Source organism: Mytilus galloprovincialis, chromosome 1 (assembly GCF_965363235.1).
Source record: "Mytilus galloprovincialis chromosome 1, xbMytGall1.hap1.1, whole genome shotgun sequence".
Classification (NCBI taxonomy): domain Eukaryota; kingdom Metazoa; phylum Mollusca; class Bivalvia; order Mytilida; family Mytilidae; genus Mytilus; species Mytilus galloprovincialis.
Genome location: NC_134838.1, coordinates 13,490,580 through 13,517,883, shown reverse-complemented (window position 1 = coordinate 13,517,883; position 27,304 = coordinate 13,490,580). Strand labels below are relative to the sequence as shown.

General features: G+C 31.9%; 1 protein-coding gene and 1 long non-coding RNA gene across 2 annotated transcripts; one reads left to right on the top strand and one right to left on the bottom strand.

Moving 5' to 3' along the window:
- Nucleotides 1-322: 322 nt before the first annotated feature.
- LOC143066064 (uncharacterized) lies at nt 323-15,081 on the bottom strand. Its single transcript, XM_076239201.1, has 4 exons — nt 14,945-15,081; nt 7,543-7,711; nt 5,319-5,500; nt 323-2,084 (listed from the first exon to the last, which is right to left on the bottom strand). Exons 1-4 carry the CDS (start codon nt 14,997-14,999, stop codon nt 1,747-1,749), a joined length of 744 nt encoding a protein of 247 aa, XP_076095316.1. The 5' UTR covers nt 15,000-15,081; the 3' UTR covers nt 323-1,746.
- LOC143066081 (uncharacterized) lies at nt 14,962-21,185 on the top strand. Its single transcript, XR_012975521.1, has 2 exons — nt 14,962-15,088; nt 20,370-21,185. It is a non-coding gene; the product is annotated as an uncharacterized LOC143066081 (long non-coding RNA).
- Nucleotides 21,186-27,304: the final 6,119 nt, after the last annotated feature.

Here is a 27,304-nt window from a genome sequence, read left to right as displayed (position 1 = left end):
AAGTTATACGTTTGAGCACTCGGAAATCATAAATAAATATCACGTTATTTCTATAACCGTTGAAAGCTGTCCCTATAGACTTTCACTTAGTCAGAAAACAAGACAACATCTTCCGCATAAAGTAAGCTCCTGATATTAAAGTTTTTGTCATCAAGTTTGACATACAGAGTAGCATACAATTCTTAACTATTTCTATACAAACATGAAAACATGGTATGCATTTAACACACACTGTATTTAGGGGTTCGTTCACTTTAACGTATGACCTTTCTGTATTCCTCCTCATATGTTTACATTTGAAAATATTATTCAAAACTATATATTACATAACTGTTCATTTTTTATAACTTGATTTATGATAACATACACATATAAAAATATAACAAAATAAAATAATGATATACACAAATACAAATTTTTTGAAAAACTCTTTTGCCCAAACTCACTTTACAAAAGCATACATTTTTAAGAATAAATACTAATGCCATGAACTGTATCACATCATCGATTCTAAAATCATACAGAATTTTCTTTTAATATTCTACTCCAATTATCAATAATTATAATTAACAACATTTTATGACCGATATATTCTCAATATTTCAATTATTCTTTACAATTATTTTCAATGAAATATGTTACAATGTATAAATCTGGCCAGATGACAAGGAATATTTGTTTCATTTTTTATGAGTTGTTCCCTTCGTCTTTTTTAGTCTTCCCTTTTATAAATTAAAAAAATATCCCATTTTTAACATGCAAACCTAAATATTTGACAAAAGTAGACCCTTTCTAGTAAATAATCTTTCATTTTAATCTTAGCAAAGTTTTTCTTTCTAATCAATCTCATGCTTACTTCTATGAAAAAATATTTTGGGTTCAGGAGATTGAAAAAAATATTTAGCTGTCGAAAATAATGTTACATGTAACAATTTCCATATGGTATAATCTACTGTTTCAGAATCTAATGCATTCTTGGTAATATTTTCAAAAGCGTAAACCAAAACATTGTGATTCATTGGTTTAAAAAGTTCCAAACATTGGAAATAGAACCAATGACGCAACGTCCTTTTCATTTTGGTGTACAAACAATGGAGATACCCATAGTCCTTTAGATTACGAAAAGGCGAATTTGTAGGTATTTGTTAATTATATATATGACAAATGTCTATTTTATGTATTATTTTGCGTACATTTTACCAGCATTATCCTCGAAGATACTATCATTTCTCAGCAAACAATTCACGTTTTTTACAATAAAACATGATAACACCGAGTATGATACCTGATGATATGTTCTGAACTTTTAAAATCAATTACATGAGAATAAAATATAAGTGATTAACATCGTTGACCTCGAAGAGATCCGATTAAAAGAAGGATATGAGATTCATAATGCTGGTAAACACGGACTTGAACTAGAACATGAAAAAAACTATACCAAGTCGATTTAAACACAGCATTTTTTCCTTATTTAATTCTCTAAAAGATAAACATGTACATTGTCCAAGTTGTATGAAGTTATATGAAAGTTCTATTCAATTATAAAAAGAAGTCATAATTCGGTTACATGAAACCTTTTAGAGCATAATTAGGGTAATAATAGTTATCAAAGGTACCATATATATTAAAAATTCAGGAATTCATAGAGTAAGTTTAATCATTTTTCATTAAAGATTTTCTTTTTATGATGTTCATCTGTAGATATGATTTAATCACATAAGCGGTACTAATTGAAATGAAACATCAGTATGTATATTCAGCACTTGGTGCGGATGGCGTGTTACTTTCAGTTATCGTGCTGTAATGATGTTCACTGCTATCTGTATGTGGCGTCAAATCCGAATAATGTGTAGTTGTCTGGTCAGATTGCGTAGGATATGGTGATTGTACATTTGATGTTGTCTGATGTCCAGAATCATTCACAACACTTGTATATGAAGGGGGTGGGGCTGAATTATTTCCTTTGCTATATGCTGGCGTAGTTTGACCAACTGCAAAATCACCATTGACTTGGCCTCCGTAAGGCTGTGTATAAGGCTGTGTATAAGGCTGACCATAAGGCTGTCCATTTGGCTGTACATCTGTAAAGAAATCGACATTTAGAAATTAGTTCATAAGTTGTCGTCTTTTATTCAACAGTGACTTTAGTTGAAACCTATTTGATAACTATTTATTAAGTAAAATTGAGAATGTAAATTGGGAACGTGTCAAAGAAACAACAACCCGACCATGGAAAAGACAACAGCAGAAGGTAATCAATAGGTCTTCAATGCAGCGAGAAATTATCGCACCCGGAAGCGTCATTCAGCTGGCCCCTAAACAAATATATATACTAGTTCAGTGATAATGAACGCAATACTAAACTTAAATTATACACAAGAAACTATAATTAAAATTAATACAAGACAAACAAAGTCCAGAGGCTTACATTTGTTGTGTTGTATGCGTAATTGTCAGTTTATCATCACGTGACTTGTGTTGAGTTTTATACCGAATGGACAGTTTATACATGAGTAATGTTGGTGGACTTCGGCTGTTGTCTGCTCTTTTGTCCGGTTGTTGTCTCTTTGACACATTTCCTATTTCCATTCTCAATTTTATGTAATGTTGTATGCCTAATGGTCAGGTTATACTATGTTATGTGTTATGAGTAATGTTCAGTTTATACATGTGTAATATTGTATATGTAAAAATCAGTGTATACATGTGTAATGTTGTATGAGTAATGGTCAGTGTATACATGTATAATGTTGTATAAGTAATGGTAAGTTTATACATGTGTTATGGTGTATGAGTAATGGTCAGTTTGTACATGTGTAATGTCATATTTATAGTTGCCAGTTTATCGTCATGTGTAATCTTTTATGCGTGACAGTCAGTTTATACATGCATAATGTTGTATGAATGATGGTCAGTTTGTACATGTGTTATGGTGTGAGTAATGTTCAGTTTGTACATGTGTAATGTTATATTTATAATCGCCAGTTTATCGTCATGTGTAATCTTGTATGAGTAATAGTCAGTTTATACATGTATACTGTTGTATGAGTACTGGTCAGTTTATACATGTGTTATGGTGTATGAGTAATGGTCAGTTTGTACATGTGTAATGTTATATTTATAATCACCAGTTTATCGACATGTGTAATCTTGTATGAGTAATGGTCAGTTTATACATGTATAATGTTGTATGAGTAATGGTCAGTTTATACATGTGTTATGGTGTATGAGTAATGGTCAGTTTGTACATGTGTAATGTTATATTTATAATCGCCAGTTCATCGTCATGTGTAATCTTGTACGAGTAATAGTCAGTTTATACATGTATACTATTGTATGAGTAATGAAATTGAGAATGGAAATGTGCCAAAGAGACAACAACCCCGACCATAGAAAAAAATAACAGCAGAAGGTCACCAACAGGTCTTCAATGTAGCGAGAAAATCCGGAACCCGGAGGCGTCCTTCAGCTGGCCCCTAAACAAATTTATACTAGTTCAGTGATAATGAACGCCATAATAATTTCCAAATTGTACACAAGAAACTAAAATCAAAATAATTCAAGACTAACAAAGGCCAGAGGCTCCTGACTTGGAACAGGCGCAAAAATGCGGCGGGGTTAAACATGTTTGTGAGATCTCAACCCTCCCCTATACCTCTAGCCAATGTAGAAAAGTGATCGCATAACAATACGCACATTAAAATTCAGTTCAAGAGAAGTCCGAGTCTGATGTCAGAAGATGTAACCAAAGAAAATAAACAAAATGACAATAATATATAAATAACAACAGACTAATAGCAGTTAACTGACATGCCAGCTCCAGACTTCAATTAAATTGACTGAAAGATTATGATTTCATCATATGAATATCAGGCACAATCCTTCCCGTTAGGGGTTTAGTATCATACCATCATAACATATATGAGTAGAACATAACCCGTGTCATGCCAACAACTGGTTTTTGAATAAATGTGTTTAGTTCCGATGCAAAGACCCTATAAGGGAATCAATATTAACGCCAAAATATGCAATCTTTAATGACCTGACAACAGTATCGTAACTATATCCCTTCTTAATAAGTCTATTCAAAGGTTTTGTTAGTGTTTGAGGTGAATACTGACACCTTTGTGCTTTATTAAGAATATTTCCATAAAAAAATGGATGTGAAATACCTGAACGTATAAGAAGTCTGCATGTTGAGCTATATTTACGAATGATGTCCTTATACCGATGATAAAATTTAGTAAATGTTTTGACTAGTTTGTGATATCGAAAATCCTGGTGTAATATTTTTTCAGTAATACATAAATTTCTCTCGTTAAAATCTAAAACATTGTTACATACTCGAGCGAATCGCACAAGTTGAGATATATAAACACCGTAAGATGGTGACAAGGGAACGTCACCATCTAAAAGTGGATAATTAACGATAGGAAATGAAAAATCATCTCTTTTATCATAAATTTTAGTATTCAGCCTTCCGTTAGTGATATAGATATCAAGATTGGTCAGTTTATACATGTGTTATGGTGTATGAGTAATGGTCAGTTTATATATATATATATAATGTTTTATGAGTAATGATCAGTTTCTTTATGTGTAATTTTGTATTCCTAATGGTCCGTGTATACAAGTGTCATGTTGTATGAATTATGGTCAGATTACCTTAGCCCTATTTGGCACAACATTTTTGAAATTTGGGATCCTCAATGCTCTTAAACTTTGTACTTATTTGGCTTTATAACAATTTTAATCTGAGCGTCACTGATGAGTCTTATGTAGACGAAACGCGCGTCTAGCGTATTTAATTATAATCACGGTACCTTAAACTATTCTACATGTGTAATGCTGTATGAGAAATGGTTAGTTTCTACATGTGTTATGTTTCTTGCTTAATTGTCAGGTTATTCATGTGTAAGGCTGCATGATTAATGGTCACTTTATGCATGTGTAATGTTGTATGAGTGATGACATTATAGTCAGTAAATACATATGTGATGTTGTATGAGTAATGGCCAGTAAATACATGTGTGATTTTGTATGAGAAATGGACAGTAAATACATGTGTGATGTTGTTTGAGAAAAGCAAAATTCTCCTGCTGTTCCCTGTTTGTTAAAATTATCTCCAAAAGGGAGTGTTTAAATTTATCTTTTTTCAAGATAGAATGGTTGTATTGCAGAACGTTTTCATAACAAGTACTTGTATTTACGAGACTTGTCTTAACTCGTTTGAAAATAGCTCATCAAAGTCATTTTATCATACATGTAATTATGCCTTCACAGGAAACGGAAACGAAAATGTTTTTATAACTTACGCGCGACTGTCCCATTTGACGTACTGATGTACGACACCGTTGCGCCGGGATTAGTTACCACTTGTCCTCCATATGCAGTACTTCTGCGGTTTGCATTACACACACAAACTACACACACAGTTATAAACACGCCCATTCCGACGAGACAGCCAATCACAATGCCCGCGATCGCTCCTCCAGATCTATAAAAACAAAAATGCAAAAGGGTTAAAGTTTAACATCCTTGTGCTTTTCAATTCTATTTTTACACATACTTTCTTGGTGTTACTCGCATTGTTTGTAAGAACTTACTCTCGTATCAAAGAAACCATATTCCGGCTTTTGACATGCACCTATGGTTCTTTTCTTTATAGAGATAATAACATTACCTTAGGTTGTTTAATTAACTTATTACTGTATTGTTGGATTTGATATGGGTGATAATATTCATAGCACACTGAAACTTGCCAATCAGACTGGAGTTCCTTGTTAAATTGAATAAATCTGTATTTAACCAAACCAAAAATATACAATCTATGGTAAGTTGGGGTTTTGTTTGTATACATCTTACTGAAAATTATCAACACTAAGTTAAAGTCAGACAATCTTTCACACTGATAGTTTTGTTATGATGCCTGTGTTTATTTATTTCCCCGAGCGTATCACCAGCCTAGTAGTCAGTACTTTTGTGCTGACATGAATTATCATTGATATGGTTATATTTATAAATTAACTGTTTACAATATTTTGAACTTTTGAAATACTAAGGCTTTTCTACCTCGGGCATAGATTACCTTAGGAACTTTTGGTCCTCAATGCTCTTCAACTTCGTACGTCATTTGGCCTTTTTAACTTTTTTGGATTCGAGCGTCACTGGTGAGTCTTTTGTACACGAAACGCGCGTCTGGCGTATATACAAAATTTAGTCCTGGTATCTATGATGAGTTTATTTACAACCACTGGGTCGATGCAACTGCTGGTGGAGATTTATTTCTCCGAGGGTATCACCAGCCCAGTAGTCAGTACTTTTGTGCTGACATGAATTACCATTGATATGGTTATATTTATAAATTAACTGTTTACAAAATTTTGAATTTTTGAAATACTAAGGCTTTTTTACCTCATGCTTAGATTACCTTAGCTGTGATTGGCAAAACTTTTAGGAATGTTGGTCCTCAATGCTCTTTAACTTCGTACCTTATTTGGCCGTTTTAACTTTTTTGGATTCGAGCGTCAGTGATGAGTCTTTTGTAGATGAAACGCGCGTCTGGCGTATATACAAAATTTAGTCCTGGTATCTATGATGAGTTTATCTATACATTTTAAATGACATGCAATTGACGAGAAGGGTTTTAAAGGCTCATGAACATGAATAAAGGGTATATTTATACAAATGCACTTTTAAACGGTCAAACGGAAACATTAATGCATGATAGATCCCGCATAGCCAAACATCTGCATGTTTCTCTAGCAAGAGAACGCCACAAGGGAGACGGATTTATATGAGTTTTTCTTGTTTCCGAATCCCAGTATTTCTATTGTATATTTGTATTTCGTGCACTTTTGAAATAAAATATTGTTTTAACTAAAAGAACGCCACTAAAACACAAAACACTAAATTCAAAATACAACTGAACCAGACATGCTCATTAACAATATGATTGTATCAAACACTTAGCTATCTATATCTTATGAACAAAAACTCTCTTAATTCGTCAATTAGCTTTAATGATCGATACAACGAGTTGATGATACGAATCTATATATATTTTAAGAAAGAATGTTTTCAAATATGATTAAAGCATTGTTGCTGACAAAGAGCTGAAAAAAAATCATCATTACAAAAAATCGACCTCTTTATTCACGGCAAAAGTGTCCGCGCCCTTTCACCCCGGCTGTGATTTCCGATTGCATAGGGATGATTCCTTTTCTCTTCAAATTATATAAGACTTCTATACAAAAAAAATAACAAAAAAAAAACACATGGACGTTTAAAGAGATATTTTTGATGTAAAATGAAAACTTCTTTAAATCGAACTGTGTCAAATAAATAACATTATATTATATAAATGAAGTTTTACTATAGTTTCAGTGGATACAGCATACATACACGTAGACTGCTTTTTCGATGAAGACCTTGCTATAGTTACTTGAAATTTAATTAACAACACTCCAATTATGAAACTCATTTTATGATTTTTTACATTCCACAAGAGGCTTTGAACTTATAATTACTTGCACTTACACTGTGGAACTATAATAAAAATCGTAATCACTGTCTCGATAGTTATCATAGTCTGAACAACACGGATTGTATGAAGTGTAACTGCAGCAACCATTAGTACAGTAACTTCCATCATAGCGAGCATAGCTATCGATATAGTAATAACAGTAAGACCCTCCATTCACTGTTTCTGAAGAAAAGAATATATATTAATAATATGTGCTTTTATTTAATATTCATACTATAGACAGCAAATAAAAAGAAAAAAGAGATGTGCAATTGGTTGCACCTGTCTTAAGTCAGGAGTTCAGTAGTTATCGTTTGTTGATGTTGTTCATAAGTGTTTCTCGTTTCTCGTTTTTTATATAGATTAGACCGTTGGTTTACCTGTTTGAATGGTTTACACTTGTAATCTTGGTAACCTTTATAGCTAACTGTTCGGTGTGAGTTAGCACCGTGTTAAGACCGTACTTTTAAATCATAAACCTCGTGATTGAGTTTTTCGCATTTTACTATCCAACTGCAGTCGGAAACCCGGTTGAAATAGAACAAAAGAATCGAAGCTCTTTGTTAGAGAAGGCGATAAATGTGTACTGTATTGTTTACTATAGTGACAAAAATTTTAAAAGTTAATAAAAACAAACAAAATTACAATATTCTTCTCAATTACGAGGTGTTTTATTTTAAAAACACCATTTGCATAAGTTTTTAATTTATCTAGTACATAGTTAAGCAAAACAATTAGATTTCAAGTCGACGACATGGGTATCTTTCAAGTTGGATGAAGAAAATGCATAACCTCCGATTTTTTTGAAAAAAATACCACGGACGGAAAACATATCAATCTATTAGTTCAAAAATTTTCGTGTCTGCCCTTCTACTGTGTGACTCAAAAAAAATTCCAAAAAACGGGTAACAATTATATCGAAAAGAGAAAATCGAGTGCACCTTTTTATGTTAGGGCGTGTTTGAGTTGAATATTTTGTATTGATATCGTACAAAGTAAGATTATTTCATACATCGTCTCGCTTCAGATTTTATTATTTTTATATATCAAAGCTACAGATTGACTTTATAACACAAAAAAAATAACAGTACTAAAAGTTGAAATATATGGGTCAAGTGAAATACCTATCCAGTTGAACGGCAAACGATTTAATGGCTTCTAAGTTCAAGACATTGGTCACGTGATAAAAGGTCAGAGTTTACGATTTTTTGGTAAACGTGCATGCCTCGTGGTTTTTGGACTCGTATCGTCTTATTTGTACTCGTACATTAATAAAAACCAAAGTGTTCAATTCTAGATTGAATAAGCTTTCTTATTTTATATAATTATAATAAAAAAGTATTGTTAAAATGTTATAAATTCACGAGTGAAGTGAAACTTTTTTTCTGAAAATTTGCGTAGGTCCACGGAAAATCATTAATAAATCCTTAAATAGGTTTGGTAACGTGTTGAGGGGTATAAAATATGAAGTAAAACCGTTTTTTGCTTCTAATTTAACAATATCAGATCACAAAAACCCCGGATACGCAATTGTGTCAGTTTATTCGTGGCGAAGCGGAGTTCAAAGGGAGATAACTCGGTACGCGCATCGTAGGATATTGCAAGTTCACAACAGTAAATTTGAGTAAAATTAATGATTGCAGATCTATTTCGAAGAGTTCTTGAATACCTTTCAATATTCCATGTTCCTCTACTGTTGTAACATTAAAATAGTCATGGAAAGGTTGAATATGACATTTTTTTCAAGTTCTTACAGGTTGTTGAACACTTCCAAAGAAGACAATTACCTACATTTTATAACAGACTGACTTTTTCTCTGAAACTTGAACTTTATATTGTATATATATATTCTCAAACACCTTTTTGGTAGATAGAAGGATACAAGATGGGTTTATCAGTCATTTGTCAAAAGAACCTGTGTTACAATAGAAGCAGAAGCAGAAGATTACATTTAAACAAAAATATGGAAAAAAAAGGAAATATAGTCTTCAAAATTGTGACCATTACCATAGATTGAAAATAAAATCAATCTGCAGTAGCCAGAAGTACATGCACAATTTTTGTTTTATTATAGCTGCTTTAAGATACAATTGCAGATCTCAGAGAGTCTGGTGATTGGAACCTCCTTTTGTTATGGAAGATTAATGCATTTGAATGGGATCATGCATATAATTGGAACCATCCTTTTTATCCTTGGTTGAGAATACCACCACTTATGTTTAAAATTTTCTGGATTCACCCTGAGATAAGAAACTACATAAGTTGTACAAGTTCTGTTGCTTGCCTTAATCAAGAGAAAAAAAATCTGAACATCCAAAGAACCAGAAAGGGATTTAAAACATAATAATCAACACAAAGATAACTGAACAAAAGCTGTATTGCAATCTGATATCCTGCAGTTATCATAAATCCTATTATATGTAATATTTCAAGTTTTGCTTTATATTTTTTCTTCTTTCTTATATTTGAATTCAAAAGTCCTGCAACCAACTGTTAAGTCCTTTCAATTAAATTATTGATTGGATAATAACCTAAGCTGACCAGTAAATAAAATTTGAAAATGCTTTGTTGAAATAAAATAGTGGTATTATGTCATTAGATATACTGAATCAACTTCAAATTTAATCCAAATTCACATTTACCTGCTCTAAAATGCATAGTCAAATGGACTACAAAAATCTGAGACTACTTCAATGTATAACATAGAGATTGTGGTCACCTCCCAAGTTATAGTAGTCTCAGACAAAAACAAAACTGATTTAAATACAGTATGTTCAGAATTTTTTTGAAAAAGGACAACAAAAAGAAATTTATTATTCTGATATCAGAAATAAATTCAAAGCAGAATGTCAGTTCTTTTAATTGAGATAACTAGTTTAATAACATTATTCACTATATAAAAAAAATCATGATATTATCTGGATTTACAATCATTGACTAAGCTTGTCATCCACTCACTTACTTAAAATGCTTTTAAAAGTTAACCTGTCAGTACTAGAATAAAGAAATGTGGTATAAGACAAGATATTTTATTCCAATTAAAGGGCATATGAAGAGCAAAGTAATGTACATGTATTACAATGATTTACATATATGTATATATATAATGGAACAATGATGTTGATATTAATCAGATAAATATGGAGATAACCAACTCCATTCTTAGATTTTAAACCACAGCCAGATCAGAGCCACACATATATTTGAAAAGGCATATAACAATTATATCTTCAATTAACAGCCAAATATTCCCAAAGGCCCAATTAAAACAATATCTGTACTCTATATATTGATAGTTTTCTGAGTTCAAAACATTTATTTTTCAACACTTTTCAATGCCTCTAGGTTTTCTTGAATGAAAAGCCAATTAGATTTGGCACTTGTGCTTAACTTTTCAATTTTTTTACAACTTATTATTATATTATCATTAAATTCTTTTCATAAAACTTATAAAGGGGAAACTGACATTTATGGTATAGTTGCCAATGAGATAACATTCTGGAAACTTGTCACCAGAGTCCAAGTCTCTGTTAGCAGTGACAGTTAAATTACAAGTCACTTTACATACATCAACAATCAATACATTCCATTGTTTTAAGGCAAATGAGGAAAATAAGAGTAACAATAGCTTTTGCCTTACTACATGCACAAGAGAATATTAGAAATTATAATATAAATAAGTAAATATCAGAGGCAAAAGAGACAGGACTTAGCCACTGGACTTTTAGTAAAGTATGCCCTTACCAATCCTTAGAGGAGCTGCTGTATACTAGAAAAAATGATGTTGATGATTTAACCCTATCAATTATCATTTTAGCATTACATTATTGTCAATTGCTATCTGCTCTATTTGTTCCAACCTGTTATGAGAGTCAAAATGTATACCTAGGGTGGGAATTAAACCCATGTACGTTCATTTACTTTATTGTTCTTTGTGTACATAAAATGTACATGTACATGAAATATATCAAATGCAAAAAATGCTGTAATGTATCATTACACCCTCACCAGTTAAGGACCAAGTAAAGGAAGTCCCTGCACCTACCTAGACGTATTTCCTGGGTAAGATGTATTATATAACTCTTGAAAGTATAACACGATAAAGGTTATTGGTAAGTATATAGTAACATCAACGTGCAATTCAGGTAAACAAACTGTCAAACATAAACAATCTACCACGTGTTTGTCTGCTGTGCTTGAATTCAAAACGACCCATCAGGCTTATTTACACGAATTTTTGCTCAAGCAGACAGTTAAATATGTCCGTTTACCTTATGGGGTCTGTTAAGAATGGATTTGCTGTTATAAATTGTGTATGCATGGAAATATAAGGAAGATAACATTGATTTTTACCGTAACTTTTGAATACACAACATTCCCAAGGTATCCCCACAAAACACATGGCTACTTTGTAACGACGGCTGGTAACGTGTAGCCACTTTCTAACGGCAAATGTGACTGGATGATCTTCAAAGATCAATAATAAAATTCCTAATAAATGATTGGATACGAATTTGTGTCAGATTATAAATAGGTGAAAAAATGTAAACATTGAAATCCGCCATCTTGACGTAGGAAACAAACTAATTTTCAGTCTTGGATTAAAGGACATTGCCCACATTGCCAGCGTATCATGCGTAAACAGTCATCTGCAAATATATCTTTCAATTTGTGTTTTACACTTACTTTTCTATGTTTTAGTTAATTTAATGTTTTAATTTACTACAGAATGTGACATCGTTCTCAAAGATGCCGTAGAAAAAATTATAGGTGGCGCTGTTTGTGGGCGTAAACATTTTACATACGGGTTCTTTTTTTGTCGACAAATTGACCTCTATCTGTCAGATTCAGGCGTTTGCCTTCCAACTGATCTAATGAGTCACAAAAACAGAGAAGGTGTGTTCGAATAGCTATTTTTTTACTGAAAGTACTTGACGACAGTCTTTCAAGTTGGATGATGAAAATGCATATCTTTGAAAAAATAAAAAAAATTGTGTGTGAAAACTAGGGTTTATAGTCTTTATACACTAAAAAAAATCTAGTCTGCCCTTCCACGAAATTTTTAATTAGAATTTTTTTTTAAATGTTTATGAATTTTCGAAAATTCCACCTGACAACCGATCAGACAATAGTTTAAAATTGAATCAATGCAGACAAGATCATTAACTGATGCTCATTAGCTAGTTGATACATTTGTCTTTTAAAATACAACTGACATATAAGGACCGTAAATGGTGCAATGTGGATAAATTTATCGGTTTCCATGAGCAAAATTGGTAGCGCGTCATCCCAACAACGGCTTCCATTTCTACGATTGTGAAAATGAACTGGCGTAATGGGGAGATAATTATGACGAAGTAGACTCCTGACTGACTGAAAATCATGTAATCATTTCAAATTGAAAACAGAGACCAGGATATTAATTCTACAGTTCTACCTTTCGCAACTATTCACTTTACCGTAGGACGATAAATCCAGAAAAGCGATTCTGTCGCATGACATTTGTAGTATTTTTTTTTATTTTTATTTTACTGCTGAAACACTGAAGTGCAACAAAATACCAAAACGACAATGCAACACACACAGAAACGAACTATAAGATTACCCGTGCCATTTTCATGTCATTCGGATGATAAAAAAACATCGGGTATTTTAATATAATAAAAACAAGATTATTTGTTTTTATGATTTTAAAATACCAATGTTTATATCATCAGAATGACATGAGCAATGTATTTCTGCATAATATGTCAAAATAATATAATTTATGGTATAAAAAAATCTAAATATTATTTTTATGATACCCTTAAAAAATACGCAGGATGTGTTATGGCAGACATTTTTTATCCACAAAAGGTCAAAAGAACTTTATCGTGCAATTACATTAACCTTTTGTCCTCTAACACCCCAATGTTGTTATTTTTGCAGCACACCCTTGTTTATTATCGAAAGAATTTTAACCGTGATTTAAATGTAGATGAATATGATTAAACTGTGTGTGAAATTACATCCGGGTTCAGTTGATCTTTTGAACAGCCAAAATAAGATTTAAATCGTTTTCTAATGTTGTAAATACAACATGATATAAACACATGATCAATATCCAACCACCAAGCTATGTGTAAGCACATGACATGTTAGTTTTATATTCATGTTAAACAACAACAAAATAATGTTTTTAAAATTATTTTAAAAAACAGCTATAAGTATTTTCGAAACGCAGTTGCAATACAATTTAAATATTTATTAAATATTTTTATTAATTTCCTTCTTTTATTCATGCTATTTTCGAATAAAAACAATCCACCACCGTCCAGTGACCAACATTACATATATTTTATGTAATATGACAATTAAGTTTACTCATTAATAGACTAAAGACTGGATAATACGGATAATTGTTTTCCTAGGAATATACAACTTATAATATGGTGAAACGGAATACACGTGGAACACTTAAAAAAGTGTATTTATTATAGAATAAAAAGATGTCATTAGCAAATTGACGATTTCTTCAACGAATTTTATTTCAGTTACAAATACCCATTTCCGTGACCTTGAAACAGTTTTACCAAAATTTGCGCAATATCTGCTTGACTCATCATACTATACAAAAGAGTTAACAGTTTGTTATCAAAGGTTCAATTTTATATAAAACATTTTTTCGCTGCTAATGTAGTTCTACATACATCATTGACAATTTGTCTATTTTGTTTAAAGAAAAAGAAGGCACGTTTTTTAAAAATGGCAAATACATATATATTATTGATAAATGTTATTTTTACACTTTTATGGGAGCAGTTATTTAATATAACAGTCGGTTAAGATACAAGTGTGGTGTCAAGTGAAGTGACCGGGGTAATACACAGTGGGTCATAATATCTTTGTTATCCTTACCATGCATGCTTACTTACTTACTTATTTCATTTACTTCAAAAGTTAGTGAAGTTCAAATAAATCAGACTAATCATATGATACTGTGTATAATGTATTTTTATTTCTTTTATTATATTTTATAATTATGATTTGATTATTTCTCTCTTTCCGGGTGCCTTGTTTGGCAAATACGTAATTGCTTGCTTGTTTGTATGTTGGCTTATTTCAAGAATTTTCAAAAACAATTTACCTCAATGAAACCTTATTGCCATACCCGTATATAAACCGTGACAAGGTTTGCAGTAAGTATTGCCTTTACCGATTGATTTAAACCCTTAAAACCTTTTTTTGTTGTTGTTGTCAATATAGTACAACAAAAACTGATTTATTTTAATTATTACGGATGGACCGATACGTGCAAGAGAACTGTAACATATAAAAATGTAAACATATTACGAAATGCGTACCTTGATACCAACTGCCGTTAGTGAAATAAAAGTAGTCAAAACAAACAAATTGTGACTATTGTGTTCTTCTTACCTGCAAGCAAAGATAAAAGATAAACTCCTAAAACGCAGACGATGTTGTTTGCCATTTTTTTTTTTCAATGTTGGGGAGTACAGTTTATGGGATCAATACAAACACAGGTATTTGAAATAAAGAGACCGTGAATAGGATCATAAGGTAAGGAGGTCATTTAACTATGTAAATAGATCGGGGTCATGGTTTGGGTATATTGTTCAATTTCTTAAGAAATCTTTTTATCATATGTACATACAAATATCTTTGCCAAATGACAGTAGATTATATTTTATACAAAATAGCAAACAATTACATGCAGTTTATAAGTTATTCACGAAAACTAACTGACAAAATACGCTTTTCTTTTATCCTTCAACAGATTCATTTATTAAATCCCGAAGCTATAAATTTATAAAAGTTGTGGTATATTTTGTATTTTAAGCTGTCATATATGAATAACTGTTACAATATATCAGGATCGGGAAATGTATGACTAGTTGATTTTCGGGGTGCAAAAATTGTATACATATGCAGTGAAAAAACAAATCCGTCGAAATATATTAAGAATCCGTAGCAACAGCTGAAAACAATATTCAATCCAAAATAAAAATCCTCCGTCCAACAGTATATCGAATACCCCGTTAGGTCAATGAAACAGCAAGTCAAGGTTTAAAATGTATAAAAAAAACAATTACATAAAGAATACTAGATTTCTGAATACACTTAATATGATATCTGAATAACTTCATAAGATATCTGAATAACTGCATACGATATCTGAATAACTTCATATGATATCTTAGAATATCCCAATGGCAACAAACTGTGCCCCTCTACTTGCCGACTTGTTTCTTTATTATTATGAGGCTGACTTCATGCAGGAACTTCTTAGGAAGAAAGATAAGAAGTTAGCAATATCCTTTAACTCTACTTTCCGCTATATAGATGACGTTCTTTCACTAAACAATTCAAAATTTGGTGACTATGTGGAACGCATCTATCCCATCGAATTGGAGATAAAGGATACTACAGATACAGTTAATTCGGCTTCATATCTTGACTAACATCTAGAAATTGACAATGAGGGTCGGTTGAAAACAAAACTTTACGACAAAAGAGATGATTTCAGCTTTCCAATTGTGAACTTTCCATTTCTAAGTAGCAACATTCCAGCAGCACCTGCATACGGGGTATATATCTCCCAATTGATACGATATTCCCGTGCTTGCATTTCCTATCATGATTTTCTTGATAGAGGGTTACTGCTCACAAGGAAGCTATTAAACCAAGAGTTCCAAATGGTGAAGTTGAAATCATCCCTTCGTAAATTTTACGGACGCCATCACGAGTTGGTTGACCGTTATGGAATAACCGTTTCACAAATGATATCAGATATGTTCCTCACGTCGTAACTACAATCCCCTTCCCTTTCATGAATGTGACCTACCGAATTAGACTATTTACCGGATTTGTAATCACATAAGCAACACGACGGGTGCCACATGTGGAGCAGGATCTGCTTACCCTTCCGGAGCACCTGAGATAACCCCTAGTTTTTGGTGGGGTTCGTGTTGTTTATTCATTAGTTTTCTATGTTGTGTCATGTGTACTATTGTTTTTCTGTTTGTCTTTTTCATTTTTAGCCATGGCGTTGTCAGTTTGTTTTAGATTTATGAGTTTGACTGTCCCTTTGGTATCGTTCGTCCCTCTTTTAGAACTGAATAGATATAAAAATGGCCTGTCAGATATATATATATTGTACTTGTAGCAGCATATCGTCGCTGAACTTCCAAAATGTAGTATATTACAAATTAAAAATCTCACAAACAGGCTAAGCCTTAAAAGTTTGCAATGTGGTTGAAATGCTAGCTTCCTTGTGTACACGGCAGTGAAATAAAAAAAACTATGAGGTTTGTGGATTACTTAAAAATTAAACGTATTTTAACAGAAATAAAGAAATCTGCAAGTACTAGTATACGATTCTCGAAGCCATTATAACAATAATTGTCAAGTTTACATACATCATTTTGGAAGCAAATTTTAAAAGCAATTGGAGTTTGAAATTTTTTCAATTTTTTCAAATCCTTTGATTGCTCTAATTGTGTGCTCTTTTTCCATGCGGACTACCGTGTCGTAGACAAGGAAAATTACAACCATGCCATTGCATATGCTAGGAAACAGCATTTAATGGTAGTCATTTATTTTCAGCATTGTTCATCACAGATTCATATGACGGTGGTGATGCTGATGACTCATCTTTGATTAGAACTTTATGACTTGATGTGCATCCATCATTATCGCTATTTTTACAAAAAAAAAAATGATCTTACTGACTGATAATTTCCTTTCTCAACACAGTAGAGTGATATGAAAAATAATCGCTAGAAACTAAGGGCACGCGTGCCCGTTGTCAATGAAATTAACAAATTCGTCATAGGTAATATAGCGATCATTAGTCAACTCAACTCTATTGCTTTTCTCACTTTCGCCATATCGGCTCAAGCGAGAAAGTCAATTTCGTTAAGATAATCAACGATAATCTTTAAATATTTCCTTCATACTGACCATCCTGATGGGGTATTTTTAATGAGAATGTAAAACTGTATTAAAAGAAACCATAATAGCAAAATTGAATTTTATGTACATGAACCGTTTGTCCAACCATAGATTTGTATCTGAACCTTAATCTACATTACTAACAACAAGTATTAAATTTTAGATCTCTTGACATCCGTATTAAAAACCAATTAGTCAACGCATGACCGTGATTTTTGGATGACAGCAATAAAACCTACATATATTTTTTTTTACTAATATATATATATATATATTCCTATATTGTCAAGGCCTTTGTTTATATAGTCACGAACCACTATATAGTATTAGTAAACATCTCCTTAGTTTTGTTTTCCGATACAAAAACTACAACCCATAAACCAATAGTGGAAATCTTTTAAGACAATGAAGATTGAGATGACAATCGCGGCCGTATACAATTAGATGATGTATAACCCCACATAACAACGGTATAATTAGCGGTAGAACTCGCTACATGCAAATATGACCAGGTGAACATGGCTAGCAACCCATAAACAGCCAACACAAATGACGAACCACAACCTTAATCAACTAAGGGTCATTGGCATATCTTCGTCTTGTTTTTCAGTATATCGATAAGTTATCCATTGTCACGACATTAATTATGATTAATTCTTAATTTATTTTTCTTAGAATTTGAGCTCTATTTGCTCGCTATGAGCTGTAACGTTATTAAATCTACTACTCTGGGAGGAACACATTTGGTCCTCCGTTTGCTTACTGCAAAGAGGGCATATAATTAGAATAAGTTTAATATTATCATTACTTGTGCATATAAAGGAAACAGGAAATTTTAAATCAAAGTATTTTACCATTTCATACATAATGCGGTGATATATCTGTCGTGTACAAGTTGCGATTTTGCACCGGTTATAACATGTACAAAAATGTTGTTCATGTTATAACTTGTATAATGCAAAAATAGAAGTTATAACATGTACAAAAATACCTCGTACAGGTTATAAGGTGTACAATATATTGCTTAAAAATGGTTTTAACTTGTACAAAATTTGAAAATAAAGATATGTGTCTATTATTATAACGATTGTCATTATTCTCAATAATATTTTGTACAAATTTGAAAATAAATTTAAACAAAGCAGAATTCATTGGAGTTTTATTGAATTTTAAAGAAAGTAATCAAAAGTTGAGATGGTTTTTTTTTCTTAAGAGCACTGGGATCACAAAGTTTCAGGTCATTGTTTGTGTATTACGGTACATCATGGATTTTATCATGTTGAAAACTGGTACATCTCATTTTTTTCTGAACAATGTCTTGAAGTATACCCCCTCCTTAATTTCAACATGCAAAAATTACAGCAAGGTCTCCAATGCACACTATATTAAAGCCAGAGACAGAAAATGGTTTTCATTGGAACACGCTTAATCAACAAAAAAATAAGAATTATTGAAACTACTCTTTGATTTTGAGCCTCTCAATGCAGGTTTAAACCTTATGCATCAAATTATTTTTTGTTTATGATTAATAAGATCATTGTATGAGTCGAATGTCATGCTGATGTTTTAAATCTATTATAATCCTCTCTTTTGAAAAGAGTGTGTGTTGACTTCGTGTGTGTTTTAAAAGTATTTAAAAATAAAGCATAATAATTAAAACTATTAATCTGGTAATTAATTTTATCAAAATGAACAAGACACACTAACATGAATAAACAATACAACAAAATATGAAAATATTATTGAGGTTTATGACATGTGTTATAATATATAATATAAACTTCTTAATTTTAAAATTTTGTACCAGTTAAAACCATTTTAAGCAATATTTTGTACATGTTATAACATGTACGGGGTACTATTGTACACGTTATAACTTGTCTTTTTGCTTTGTACACATTATAACATGTACAATAGTTCTGTACATGTTATAACCTGTGCAAAATCGCAACTTGTACACGACATATATACATGTCTAATCAAGTAACTTGTACACGACATATATACATGTATAATCAAGTAACAACTCCACGACAGATCCATCTTTTGGATCACCGATGAAGGTGAAAACACGCATTATATTCATAATTACTCTTAGTATCAGCAAAACGATGTTAACAAAAGAAAAATCACAAAAATACTGAACTTAGAGGAAAATCAATTCGGAAAGTCCATAATCACATGGCAAAATCAAATAACAAAACAAATAAAAAACGAATGGACAAGAACTGTCATATTCCGTACAGGCATTTTCAAATGTAGAAAATGGTGGATTGGTGGGAACACATTTTTGTTCTTCCCTCGCCGGAATTCACACGCATGCTATTGGGATATCTTGACAACCTATATATAAAAACAAGAACATATAAACGACACCTCTACGAAAAACAATCTGTCAGACAATCATCATTAAGCAGCGATCAATAAAGGCAACAGTACTATACCGCTGTTCGAAAGTCATAAATCGTTTGAGAGAAAGCAAATCCGGGTTACAATCTAAAACTGAGGGAAACACATCAAGTATGAGAGGAAAACAACAAAATAACAGAAACAGTGAAGTGCTACAAAAAACAAAACAACAATGCAACACACAGAGAAACGAAAAATAAGATAACAGCTGACATTTTCCTGACTTGCTACAGGACGAAGAAAAAATGGTGAGTTGAACCTGGTTTTGTGGCTAGCCAAACCTCGCGCTTTTGCAATGTTAAATATTACATTAAAATGACAATAAATAGAAGAACATTCAGGACAGAGAAATATACAAATAAACAATGCAATAGAACATTACTAAATGCTTATAGTTATCATGAAAGGTATCAATCAGTAATGATAAAGTCCGGCGTTGATCAATTTCTTGTAACCTGAGTTTTCGTTGTCCTTTCAGATGTCATATTCTCACGACACGTGATCGCCCTGAACGACTGCAGTGAGCCACACATCGTCAAAATTGTCGACATCAGCAATCAAGACAGTTATCCTTTCAGACGAAAACCGTTACAGCATTACAAATACTGTTGGCAGAACACGAATCTTGAGACTGGTGGACAAGAATTGTTGGAATTATTATTGATAACAAAATTACCGTTTCACACTAAAATCTTTATACTAGTAAATATTGGGGGTATGACCCTCAAGACTTAAGTCATGAAACGAGGTTTTTTGAAATTTTAAAGTTATTGAAATTATTGAACTAATGCATGCAAGATTTGATCTTTTATATTTGAGTCAATACTCGTATCTGTACGTTAATGATGATTTTGATAATACAAAGGATTTTCTTTTGAAAAAGAGTGCACGATCACTTATTCAAGGGTAAAACTTAACTATTCAAGCAAATAAAACATTTTCATTTAATTTTGAATTTGTAGTTTCATATGACTTTAACGAAACGACTCCTATTGATTACACACTCTGATCAATTACAAATTTCAACCAAAATGAATAGGACATTCTTTTACTGTGAAATAGTCCAAACAGTTTAAAGCAAAAGATAGTCATTGTAATGTACGTATGATATTGTTTTTCAATTTGTAAAATGTGCTACTATATTTTTTAACTCAGTTCGATAAATTTATAGATTTTGTTTCCATACCTGAACTCAAAAAGGTTTCCATTTTGATAATGATTAGAATTGCAGTGTAAACAAGTTGTATCCAGGAAATGTCAGTAAAATAGTAAAATAAATCATGTTAACTGCTAATTTTTTCAAACTGTTTAATAGCATGTTATTAGTCAAAGTTATTTAGATAAGTGAAAGTTGCATCATTTACCGTATTGATAAAGAAAAAAGAATTCATCAGTTACTATTCAGCGCTCTTTAATATCAAAAGAAAAAGAACGGTTTAAATATAAGTGTTTTACTATTGAAACAAATTTTGGGGTAGGTATTTTCAGTACATTTACATGTTATTCAATGCAAATACGGTATTTTATTCCGTTAGAATATTATAACCATCATTTAACAAATCTTGTTTCACCCACAAATAAAGGCAACAGTAGTATACAACTTTTCAATAGTCATAATTCGATTAAACAAAAACAAATCCGGATAACAATCTACAACCGAGAGAAACAAACACATCACGTGTTATATATAAACTGTCATCTTTTATATAAACTTTGGATTTCAAATATTTTGGCCACGAGCATCACTGAAGAGACATGTTTTGTCGAAATGCGGATCTGGTGCAGAAAAATTGGTACCGTTAATGTTATTACTACCACTGGGTCTATGACTCTGCTGGTGGACTGTTAGTCCCCGAGTGTATAACCAGCCCAGTAGCCAGTACGGTACTGGCGTGAAAATAAGGATTGTTTGTGTAATCAAAATTTGCTGTTACTAATTGTTAAAAATTATTATAAATTAAGGAATGTATCTATCTCTTGCAAAGCTCTGATTCCTTTCACGCGTTTTGCTATACTTTTTGGACCTTTTGGATTATAGCTCTGCATCTTTTATATAAACTTTGTATTTCAAATATTTTGGCCACGAGCATCACTGAAGAGACATGTATTGTCGAAATGCGCATCTGGTGCAGAAAAAATGGTACCGTGAATGTTATTAGAGGAAACCAATGGAACAACAGAAAAAATTAACTACAAAAAAAGCAAACGCAAATATTAATAAAAACGGACTGTGGATAATCACTTCTGCTATATTCCTGACTTGTTACTAGACATTTGATGAAACAATAATGGGCTGGACCTGGTTTTATGGCTCCCGCCTAAATGGCAATGTTAGAACTGCCGCTAAAATGAAAATACTACCTGACTAAAATACAGCAAAAACAAACGACTATTTTATCGAGTGATTATTCATCAAGAGAATCTAAACATCATACTTAAGTTGACGCAAACCCTTCGATAGAAATATAATCTATGTTCTGATAGTCGGCTCTAGCTCGGTTCAAAGGCGTCCGTTCTGTATTGTTTTCCTTTCCACATTACTTAAGTTTTGTGCAGATAATCTTGTATGGTCTGTTATGAGTGTCATATAGCGCTTGACCTACGTCAGGAATCTGACAATTGTTTCCATTCGTTTGATGTGTTTTCGCTTTTAATTTTGCTATTGGATAAAAACTTTCCGATTTTTCTATTTTTCCTGATAATGTTAAGATTTGGTGTCAGTTTTCTTCTCGCATATATATCGATTGTTTATTTTTTCTACGCAATTTTAATATGTAATATTTCATCCTCTTGTATAGGAGGAAATACATTAAATATTAATCATGATAATGCAAAGTCGTGTTTTACTCTGCAAGGAAATTTCAAAACTGCCATGCAGCGCTTTGCTTTTGCTATTACCGTCGGAAGAAGTTTAACATTCCATTTGAACACGATTAATGACAAGTGCAGATCCACCTCAGTCATGTCAGTTACATATCAAAATCTAATGTTAGCTTATTTATAAATGACATTAGTTTTTGTTTTAATATTATGTAGAATATTAAGTAACCCGAAAGTTTCAGTACCTCAGTGTTATCAAACGCACCTACTATCAATGTAGCCATCAACGACTAAATTATATAGGTTAAATGTTAGGTGCAAACAAATACTAATCAGCAAATGTCAGTAAAAGAGTTAAATAAATAATGTTTCTTCAAACTGTTTTATAGGATGTTATAATACAACGTTATTAAGATAAGTGAAAATATAACATTTATGAAGTTGTAAAATGAAAAACAGATTCAGAAGTTATGTGTTCTAAGCTACTTGACAGCTCTCTTCAATATCAAAAGATAGGGAGGTTTTAAAAAAATCAGTGCTGAACTGTTGTAATATAAGCGTCGGTGTTTTCAGTGCAGACAATTGTTATTGTACTGCAACAAATTCGTTAACTTAATCTCCTTAAACATTGTAGGCGTCTATTGTTATGATTACCAGTGATTTTTAATGAAAAATGCTGGGGGGGGGGGGGGGTGGAACTTGCATATTACTTGGAATAAAATCAAATACATTCTTTGCTTTAATACACTAGTTAAATTCATTGAACGGAAGTCCTATGCACATGGTATATTACATGGAAGAAACGATGCTATGTTTAGACTGGAGGATGTAATGTCAGTTGTGCCGAAAAGATTCCATATGCAGTCTACTTTTTGTTGGTCGATGCTTTGAATTTTCTGCCCATATCTTATATGAAACTTTTTCAAAATTGTACAGTTATAAAAGTGATCAATGTAAATTTTAAGATAAAAGAAAAAAGGCAGGGGATGAACTGTACAATCTGATTATAATTCGTTTCCCCATTTAAAAAAAAAATATTATGCAAGGGATCGATTTATTATAACTGGACTATTAGATGTGTCTTGAAATTATCAAATACGCAACTAATTTCTGTTTGTCGACCATTATGAATAATATTTTCACTCTCAAAATGGGACCAAAATCCACAACCGTCCAATTGACATTAATGTATGTAATTATATGTCACTGTACGGACCTCGATAGTGTTCAAAACCCATATATGTTAAAGTCAGCCACATGTGGAAAAGGTCTCAACATAACAAAATTTGAAACCATTCATACCATAAAACCACTTCAAAAAGGGGATAGTGATGACTTTGACTAGCAATGAACAAAAAAAAAGGGCCATGTGTTTGATTATATAGTCTTTGGTACAATCTACTTGTCCACTAGTCTAAGCTATCAATTATCAAAATTTGAAGTAAGTGAAATGAAATGAAATACACAAAAAGAAATGTTCTCTGCTATGAAATACTAGTATTTCAACATTTCTAAAACAGGTGTGCAATATTTCAATTTACGTTTTATTAGCTTTTAACTATCAACTCAATTCAACAATTCATGTTTTCATGTGTTTAGTTGGTGTGGTGTAAAAATATATGTTACCAAGAAACATAAATACAAAAGTTATCTTAAAAATTTGAAAACTTATTTTTACACTTTGTTTCCATGGCTTACATCTGTTTAAAGCTGCAAGGTATAGATCAATTAGAATATTACGTTGTAAGTAAGAAGTCAAAAAAATAATGTTAAATGTATGTTACTTCAAACGTGTTTATAAGACATTAAGTGAAAGATGTAGCTTTTATCCTGTTTGCTATATGGTAAAGGAGGATCTGTAGATTTGTAAACAAAGTTAATACAACCATGTTATATAAGAAGGTCGTAGTATACATTGGTTCAATATATTTTACCAAGAAACACTAATATTCAGATACAATTTGTGCATTGAACTATTGAGACAGATTATAAGGTAGGTCGATTTGTTTTACATACTATATTTTTCCAACGCAATACATTCAGGTACTTCGTTTCACCGGAAAAACAAGTATTGTTCTCTTAACATTATGGGTTACGCGTGTGTTAATCGTGTTTAGTTACTAGAAAGTAAAGAATGTCAACTTTGAAAAGTGAGGTAAGTGATTAACCATTAAAACATGTCTTTGGCCGATTTATTCAATAATAAATCATTAATATCCAGGTGACATCATGTTTAAGATTTTTCAAATCTCTCACATGAAATCAAACAGACTTCGAAAAATCGTTAATGCATAATTCCACATGCTTCATAATTCATTTATATATATAATTATAGTTGAATTGAATGGATTGACTATCGAAAGTCTTAGGAGGGTTATCTCATTCATTCATTTCTTTATTTCCTCTATCAAGAGATTCAATGAACAACATATATGTTAACACATTAAATTACAAAAGTTTACAAAACAGGCAACACAATACAATATTACAATATTACAATATTTACAACAACTATAGCATATTACCAAAAGAACGTTTTAAGAAAATTGCTCTCACTACCGACAGTTCATGTACTTAGCACGCTACTGTATCATCCTTCTCGTTATCCTGCTATACTCAGCAACACAGAGTGCAACGTGTACGTGGCACAAACTACGAAAACTGTCAGTGTCGATATTTACTGTTGTTATGTGCTTGCCCAAAAGAATGCAGTATAAATGTTCATCATCGTATGAATTCAGTTCGACAAATAATTGCAAAGGAAACCTTTCAATAATGAAATCCCACCATGCGTCTCTGATTGATTGAGTACCACAACAACTACAACACGCATGTACGTACACATCTAGAAATGGTCTGTCGCATAGCTCGCAAGTGCTTCCCGTGTTATTAGGGATGTCAGTTAGTAATTTTGTTATGAAGTATGCGTTTATGATTTCTCTTGATGATCTAGCGCATTTCCAGAAATCAGGGACTTTGACCGAGAGGTGAATATTTCTAAAACGAGAAAAGTTATTGTCACTCTGTATTCGACGAGTCCATTCATCACTTTGTACTTTGTCTACAGTATTATTTACTATGATTTTCCAAGATTGTTTTGTAGGGAAAACTCCATCTCGCATCTCACGAAAACTAGTCCTGAAAAAACTTTGATTATTTATAAAAAGTATTAATACTTTTGTTTGTCCTCCTGGCTAGTGACTTTTTCTCGTCTCTCTTTGTTTTGTATATATTGTACATAGTTATTGTTGTTATTCTACTGATGTAATACATTTGCTTTATGAGAATAAAGATATACAAAGTTGATACGGCATATTTATTAATAAGGTTTTGGTATAGTTCGATGATGATTTTTTAGAATAGAATCAACGATACCTTTAATGAGTAGTTTAAAAAAAGATAAAGAGTTATCTTTCTTTTACTTAAAAGATCTGACACTGTGTTTGCAATGTCGTCATTTAAGAATCCTTTTTATGAAAGGTTATGCAATTATAGTAGCCTTCAATTGCAGAAAACAGCAATCCAAAACATAAATATTGAATATACCTGTTTATGCAAGTAATCTATAATGCAATAATTTTTGTTCTCAATTTATTTACTGGATGGCGAAAAAAGTATAAAAACAGTTGACGGTAAAAATCATTTTATTCAATTTTATACACCATAACCTAATTAGATTTTCTACGGGGAAATTAAAATATCTATTCAAATATGAATGTTAAGTAGCTAGTCAATGCGCATGTGTGAAATAAAATGTCGACTATATTTTCGCTCCCCAAATTTTGAATTTCAAAATGGATTATGATGTGTTTACATGTGGTTTTGACAAAATCTTTTAGTTCATTCTGGTGAAAAATAAATAGACAGTTTTTATGAATCCAAAGAAAAGTGATAAACCAAAAAGGAAAAGGAATAAATCAAACGGACAGAACACAAGTGGTGAGAAACCAAATAAAAGGAAATCGAATAGTACTCACACTGATAGTAATAGTGTAATCAAAAGTGTAAACAAAAGTAAGAATCTTAAATCTACTGACAATCCAATTAAACCTGGGTCAAACATGTACAAAGTACTCCTGTTCACGAATCTCCAATGGTCGAACATAATAGAAATTATCATCAATTCCATAATGTACAGAATCCAAATCTCTTAAAAACCTCGCCAACACCATCAACCCTAGGTTTTTTTCCTGGTACCCCACACAATACCTACATGCAGCCAATGATGCACTCGACTATGAATCCAACTTTTGTAGATAACGGAGGGAAATTTTAACGAGTAGACATGATATGTGAGAAAATATCAAAAATTGACAAACTAACCTAAAAACTTAACAAATTTGATAAAACGGTAAACAGTATGGTCAAAGGTATCGAGAGTATCAATAAATGAGTGAACGAGGTTGAAAAAGGTTTGAATTTTATCAATGCAGAATTCGAAAATAACAAAAAGGATGTCCGAGAAGTAAAAAAAAAACCTGACAGAGATCCGCTCTGAAAACGAAGAAGCAATCAAAACTATTGCTAGACTACAAACAGATTTCGAAGATCTCAACGAAAGACAACTAGATCTTCAAACTAGTTCGATGCGGG